This window comes from Colobus angolensis, unplaced genomic scaffold (assembly GCF_000951035.1).
Source record: "Colobus angolensis palliatus isolate OR3802 unplaced genomic scaffold, Cang.pa_1.0 Scaffold39, whole genome shotgun sequence".
Lineage (NCBI taxonomy): Eukaryota > Metazoa > Chordata > Mammalia > Primates > Cercopithecidae > Colobus > Colobus angolensis.
In genome coordinates, this window is record NW_012117265.1 from 2,003,793 (window position 1) to 2,010,473 (window position 6,681).

Below are 6,681 nucleotides of genomic sequence, written 5' to 3' on the forward strand. Positions count from 1 at the left end.
AAAAAAAAAAAAAAACAAATGCGTAAGTGTACGATCACACAGCATGGAAAGGAAGCAAGTAACAACCGAATACCAGCTTCTCTCTGGGTGGTCTTGGGGGCTTCTCCAGGGGGGTGACATCTTTTGCTGGGACCTGAAGGGTGAGATAGGGTCAGCTAGGGAAGGGTGGGTGGGTGTGGGTGTTCCAGGAAGAGGGAAAGGCATGTACAAATATTGGGACCAAGGTCAGAGGACTGTACGCACAGAGAGGAGGCCACAGGGCTTGCTTCCTTACACACTTGGCCCTAGGGCCTCTTCCAGCTCTGTGCCCATCACCAAGGCAACCTGTACCCTATGACAGGCCCAGGGGACTGTTAGCAGAACAAGCAGGGGGGCCTTAGGGCAGTCATTTCCTTGGATTGTTGGGAATCTGGAAATCTGGGTGACACTGAGGCTGGGCCTTTTCAATGGAAGGCCCTCATGGTGCACAGTGAGTTGCCAGGACGTGGCTGGGACTGGGGTAGCTGGAGAGCCCTCAAGTGTCAGAGTAGGTCCCAGGTTTGGGTCGGCTCTGTCATCAGACCTCCTCTTTCCGCAAGCAGCCTCGCCTCCCAACCAGCGAAGGAGGAAGCAAGAGTGGAGCTTGAACTCCTCTGCCCATACCCATTTCACAGATGGGGATACTAAGGCCCAAGCCAGGCTTGGGCAGGGCCAGGCCTGGAACCTTGGACTGTCTCTGCTATTCCTGGCACCTCATCAACATCTCACCTCCTCTGTCCTTATCTTTCTGCCTTGTCTTTCTCCTCCTTCCCCATCTTGTGTTTAACCTCCTCTGTCCACACTCACCCTCCTGCACCTCTGCGTCCTCCTCTCTGTCCTCTAGACTCACTGACTCGGTCATACTCTACACCTCATCCACACTCACCCTCACCTTCTCTGGCCACACACATTCTTGCTGTCTACACTGATTTCATCTCCTCTGCCTTCACCCCACATGCCATGCACCCATTCCCAGCCTTCGTGTGTTCTCGGTCCTGCTCCATCCACACTCCTTCTGCCTGTTGTGATCGCACTGCTGTGTCACTGCTGTACTGTGTTTTCGTTGTTATTCTCACCTCCTCTATCACATTCTTTTTTTTTGAGACAGAGTCTCGCTTTTGTCACCTAGGCTGGAGTGCAATGGTGTAATCTCGGCTCACTGCAACCTCTGCCTCCCAGGTTCAAGCGATTCTCGTGCCTCAGCCTCCCAAGTAGCTGGAATTACAGGTGCCTGCCACCATGCTTGGCTAATTTTTGTAGTTTTAGTAGAGACAGAGTTTCAACATGTTGGCCAGGATGGTCTTGATCTCCTGACCTTGTGATCCACCTGCCTCAGCCTCCCAAAGTGCTGGGATTACAGGCTTGAGCCACTGTGCCTGGCCAATAGTGAAGATTTTATAAGCATTGAGGGCTTTTATTGGCTTGGTTAGTAGCCAAGAGGGCAGGTGCAGGTGGCAGAGACTCTCCCAAGGTCACACAGCCTAATCTCCAAGACCTGTATATACCCGGATCACCACTGACTGCCATTTTACTCCCTGGGAGATTGTGCAGGTACCTCAGTTTCCCTTCCTGTAAAATGGTGGTGATGTTAGTCCTGCCTCATGAGCTACTTGTGAGAAGTAAATGAGTGATTTCATGTTGAGTGCTTAGAACAGAGCCTGGCACACAGTAGGTGCAATTATTGTATTGTTGTAGTGATAGTGTTTGGTGCGATTATTGTCATTGTTATTTATCATCATCAGTATCGTTACAAAGGCTCAGCTGGAAGGCCTGAAGTGCCCATTATACACACAGGGAAACTGAGGCCCAGAGAGAGGTCAAGGTTTGCACAGAGTTGCCCCTGGGGGAAGGATGCAGGACTCTGACTCTGGCCTCAGTTTCTGCCCCTGAGAAATAGGCCATATAACACAAGTGTGTCACTGTGTCCATGAGTGCCTCCAATGTCTTTCTGTGTTCCCACCCTCGACCACGCTGTTCCCAATCTGTGCTTTGAGGGTACTCACTTGTCCTCCACCCTCTGCCCTCTGTCCCATCTCCTGCCTGACACCTGTATTACCTCTCACCTGGCCCTCAATGCCCCAGCCTCATGACCCACTCTTCCCGGACTGTCTGTGCTCCCGGCTAGCCTTGTCCCATCGCCCCAGCCTCATATGTGCACCTTCAGGGGCCCTGTTCCTCTGACACCCCCATCCTGCCCCCGACAGGAACCTGCTGTACGTGTACCCGCACAGCCTCAACTTCAGCAGCCGCCAGGGCTCCGTGCGCAACCTTGCCGTGCGAGTGCAGTACATGACAGGCGAGGACCCCAGCCAGGCCCTGCCGGTCAGTGACTATACCCCAGGGAAGGAGGGTGGGCATCCCCCATGGGTTCCTCATGCATCCACTCCGCCAGGTCATCTTTGGCAAGTCCAGCTGCAGTGAATTTACCCGCGAGGCCTTCACACCAGTGGTCTATCATAACAAGTATGTAGGGGGACACATGAGGAACTCGGGGGCACTCATGGGGATAGGAGGATGTCCCTTATATATACACATAGGGCAGCATCGATGAGAAGATGGGGGGCAGGAGGAAGAGAGGTAGAGGCTCGCAGAGTGCTAATGAGGGAAGCTGAGGCAGAGAGCAGAGACAGTGAGGCCCAGCAGCAATGAGGGCGTGGCATGGCAGAGGTGATGGAGCAGACAGTGGGGACCCCAGCCCCCAGCAGATCCCCCAGCCCGATTCTCCCAGGTCCCCTGAGTTCTACGAGGAGTTCAAGCTGCATCTTCCAGCCTGCGTGACAGAGAACCATCACCTGCTGTTCACCTTCTACCACGTCAGCTGCCAGCCCCGGCCGGGCACAGCCCTGGAGACGCCCGTGGGCTTTACTGTGAGCTGTCCCCAACCTCCCTTCCCCTGAGCCCTCCTCGTCCCCAAGCCTGGCCGCAGACCTGACCTCCAGCCTCTCCCCAGTGGATCCCACTGCTGCAGCACGGGCGCCTGAGGACCGGCCCCTTCTGTCTCCCGGTGTCCGTGGACCAGCCGCCGCCCAGCTATTCCGTGCTCACACCCGATGTATGTGCCCCGGAGCTCCTGCCTGCCAATGCACTCTCCCCAGAAGCACTCCCGCGTCACCTGCCTTCCTTCCTGTCAATCCTGGGAGGCTTGTTGTCCTCTACTGGTGCCTCCAGGGCCCCTGTGTAGCTCATTATCCCCCTATTAATGCCTCTCTGTGTCCTACCTGTCCTCCCCAAAGATTCCCATTGCCTCTCTGCTCCATTCCCACTTTAGCACCCCGCCTGCCTTCCTGATCACTGTCCCCTGCCCCCGCATACCTTATCGTTCCCCATGAATGCACCATCATTAATGAGTCTAGGCCTCAAATCCTCCTATCCTGTTTCCTGACCTACTCCGTGAGTGTTCCTTCACCCTGTGTCTCCATTCTCTGCCCCCTCCTTGGCATGTGGATTTTCCAGCCTGCCCAGTGGACCCCCTCAGTCTGCTGGGACCAGGGCTGGGGTCAGGGTACTTGGTTGCACCCCCAGACCGGGCTACACTCACGCCACAGTGTCGCAATGGCTGGGGCCGCTGGGTGACCTGATCAGTCGGGGAGGGCTGACCAGTGCCCACCCGGTGCCTCCCTCCCACAGGTGGCGCTGCCGGGCATGCGCTGGGTGGACGGTCACAAGGGCGTGTTCAGTGTGGAGCTCACGGCCGTGTCCTCTGTGCACCCCCAGGTACGGGGCGGGGCGGGAACCCAAGAGTCCTGCCCTGCTCGCCTCTTGCCTGCCCTCGGATTGAGTAACAGTTGCCGATGGCCGGGGAGGTCTGGCCTCGGGCCTTGGACGTGACTTTGGTCAGCTGGGCCCAGCTTTCAGGGAAGCTGCTGATTCAGGCGGGGGTGGTCTTTGTCCCCTGGGGCCCCACCCTGCTCATGCCACATCCCTACCCAGGACCCCCACCTGGACAAGTTCTTCACCCTGGTGCATGTCCTGGAGGAGGGGGCCTTCCCATTCCGGCTCAAGGACGCTGTGCTGAGCGAGGGCAATGTGGAGCAGGAGCTGCGGGCCAGTCTTGCAGCACTGCGCCTGGCCAGCCCCGAACCCCTCGTGGCCTTCTCCCACCACGTGCTGGACAAGCTCGTGCGTCTGGTCGTCAGGCCCCCGATCATCAGTGGCCAGATTGGTAAGCGAATGTGGCCTCAGACCTCAGTTTCCCCATCCAGCACATGGCTCCTCAGTCCTGAGGTCCTGAGGGAACTTCTATAGGTCCATTTACCTCTCTGGCCATTTGTCTCATCTGATAAATGACCCCCAGTCCCCTACACCCAGAGAAGGTCTTCTGTGACCCTTTGGCTGGGCACGGTGGCTCACACCTGTCATCCCAGCACTGTGGGAGGCCGAGGCGGGCAGATCACCTGAGGTCGGGAGTTCGAGACCAGCCTGACCAACATGGAGAAACCCCGTCTCTACTAAAAATACAAAGTGAGGCCGGGTGCGGTGGCTCAAGCCTGTAATCCCAGCACTTTGGGAGGCCAAGGCGGGCAGATCACTTGAGGTCAGGAGTTTGAGACCAGCCTGGCCAACATGGTGAAACTCCGTCTCTACTAAAAATACAAAAATTCACCTGGTGTGGTGGCTCACACCTGTAATCCCAGCTATCTGGGAGGCTGAGGCAGGAGAATCACTTGAACTGGGGAGGCAGAGGTTGCAGTGAGCCAAGATCGTGCCACTGCACTCCAGCCTGGGCGACAGAGCCCGACTCCACTTATAAAAACAAAAACAAAAACAAAAAAAACTGTAGGATGAGAGACAGCAGAGTTGAGGGCAATTTCTGGACTTGGCACCTGAGGGACACAGCCCCCAGTCCCCAGAGAATATCATGGGGGACTCTGCCCTGACTCCACAGCCCAGACAGGGTGGGCGGGGCCAGGAAGCTCCCAGGTAGGTGCAAACCGGTTCTTCCCTTCCCAGCTCAGCTCAAGATCGACATTTCTCCAGCTCCGGAAAATCCCCACTTCTGCCTGTCCCCCGAGCTGCTTCATATCAAGCCCTACCCGGACCCCAGGGGCCGGCCCACCAAGGAGATCCTGGAGTTCCCTGCTCGCGAAGTCTACGCCCCCCATACCAGCTATAGGTACGGCCTCTGGGGCCCAGCTGGGCACTTGAATGGGAGGTATTCGTACATCATGCTGGGTGGGGTCTCCCTAAGCCGAGGACATGCACAGACACTGTGGGTGAGATGCCACGACTCTGCTTTAATAAGGGGGGTGTGTAGACATGAAAGGGTACGCATCCTTCCTCCACCCCTCCCCAATGGGGCTACGTCCTCTGCCTTTGTCCCTGCCTGCGTCTGTCTCTGCTCTGTGCTCAGAAGTGGGGCCCTGCGCCCTGGCTGATCCCAGTGAACAGGCAGCTCCTTCCTGTTCAGGAGCCTCTTGGGGCGTGGAAGTGTTCCTTGCAGCATGATTGGTCCTCAGTTCCATCCAGGCAGATTCAGGCTGGGAGCGCCGCTTTGTGGATTCTGGGGAGGGAGATGTGGCTCATCCCAGGCAAGGGGGCCCCTGTTCAGCTGCCCTGTGCGCCCCCCATCCGAATGCCCTGCCTCCCAAACCCCTGCCTGGCTCACCTCTCCTGGATCTGTCGCAGCCGATACTGCTGTGCCACCATCTCCCGCCTCTGCCGCTGCACGTGGCCTGTGAGGGCCCACAGGATGTGGCTCTGCTTGTCAGCGTGAGCCTGTGGGGGTCAGAATGGAAACCTCAGCCGACGGCCACCTCACCTCCCATCTCCTGACCTCCTGCCCTGGCCGCCCTATTGCATCTGTGTGACCCAGCAAATCAGCAATGCTCTTTGGCCTCAGTTTCTCCATCTGTACAATGGGGATAAAATAGGACTCACTTCATGGGGAGGTGATAAACATCGTATGGATTTTTTTTTTTTTTTTTTTTTGAGATGAAGTCTCGCTTTGTCACCCAGGCTGGAATGCAGTGACATGATCTTAGCTCACTGCAACCTCCGCCTCCTGGGTTCAAGCAATTCTCCTACCTAAGCCTCCTGAGTAGCTGGAACTATAGTCACGTGCCACCAGGCCCAGCTAATTTTTTGTATTTTTAGTAGAGATGGAGTTTCACCGTGTTGGCCAGGCTGGTCTCGAACTCCTGACCTTAAGTGATCCACCTGCCTCAGCCTCCCAAAGTGCTGGGATTATAGGCGTGAGCCACCAAGCCCGGCCATCATATGGCTTATTAAAGGGCATAGAACAGTGCTGGGTACTTATTGGGTGCTCACAAAATGTTACCAGTTTCTCTAGTAGTAAGAATTTATTGGCCAGGTGCTCACACCTGTAATCCCACCACTTTGGGATACCAAGGTAAGCAGATCCCTTGAGGTCAGGAGTTCGAGACCAGCTTGGCCAACATGGTGAAATGCCATCTCTACTAAAAATACAAAAATTAGCTGGTGCACCTGTAATTCCAGCTACTCGGGAGGCTGAGGCAGGAGAATCACTTGAACCCAGGAGGTGAAGGTTGCAGTGAGCCAACATCATGCCACCACACTCCAGCCTGGGTGACAGTGAGACTCTGTCTGAAAAAAGAAGAAAAAAGGCTGGGCGCGGTGGCTCAAGCCTGTAATCCCAGCACTTTGGGAGGCCGAGACGGGCGGATCACGAGGTCAGGAGATCGA

General features: G+C 56.3%; 2 protein-coding genes and 1 long non-coding RNA gene across 3 annotated transcripts in view; 1 reads left to right on the forward strand and 2 right to left on the reverse strand.

Moving 5' to 3' along the window:
* LOC105520847 (chromosome unknown open reading frame, human C19orf80) overlaps positions 1-2,339 on the reverse strand; it is an 8,692-nt gene extending 6,353 nt beyond the window's left edge. The window contains exon 1 of the mRNA XM_011954816.1: positions 2,227-2,339. The gene's annotated coding sequence lies outside the window, so the exon portion shown is untranslated. The remainder of the gene's footprint in view (positions 1-2,226) is intronic.
* The window catches only part of DOCK6 (dedicator of cytokinesis 6), a 117,188-nt gene that overhangs the window by 77,031 nt on the left and 33,476 nt on the right, over positions 1-6,681 (forward strand). Inside the window, 6 exon segments of the mRNA XM_011954952.1 lie at positions 2,223-2,340; positions 2,411-2,481; positions 2,747-2,885; positions 2,969-3,070; positions 3,646-3,732; positions 3,949-4,180. Coding sequence (XP_011810342.1) covers positions 2,223-2,340; positions 2,411-2,481; positions 2,747-2,885; positions 2,969-3,070; positions 3,646-3,732; positions 3,949-4,180 — 749 coding nt within the window.
* LOC105520846 lies at positions 5,233-5,733 on the reverse strand. The gene is made up of 2 exons (XR_001003189.1): positions 5,624-5,733; positions 5,233-5,518 (listed from the first exon to the last, which is right to left on the reverse strand). It is a non-coding gene; the product is annotated as an uncharacterized LOC105520846 (long non-coding RNA).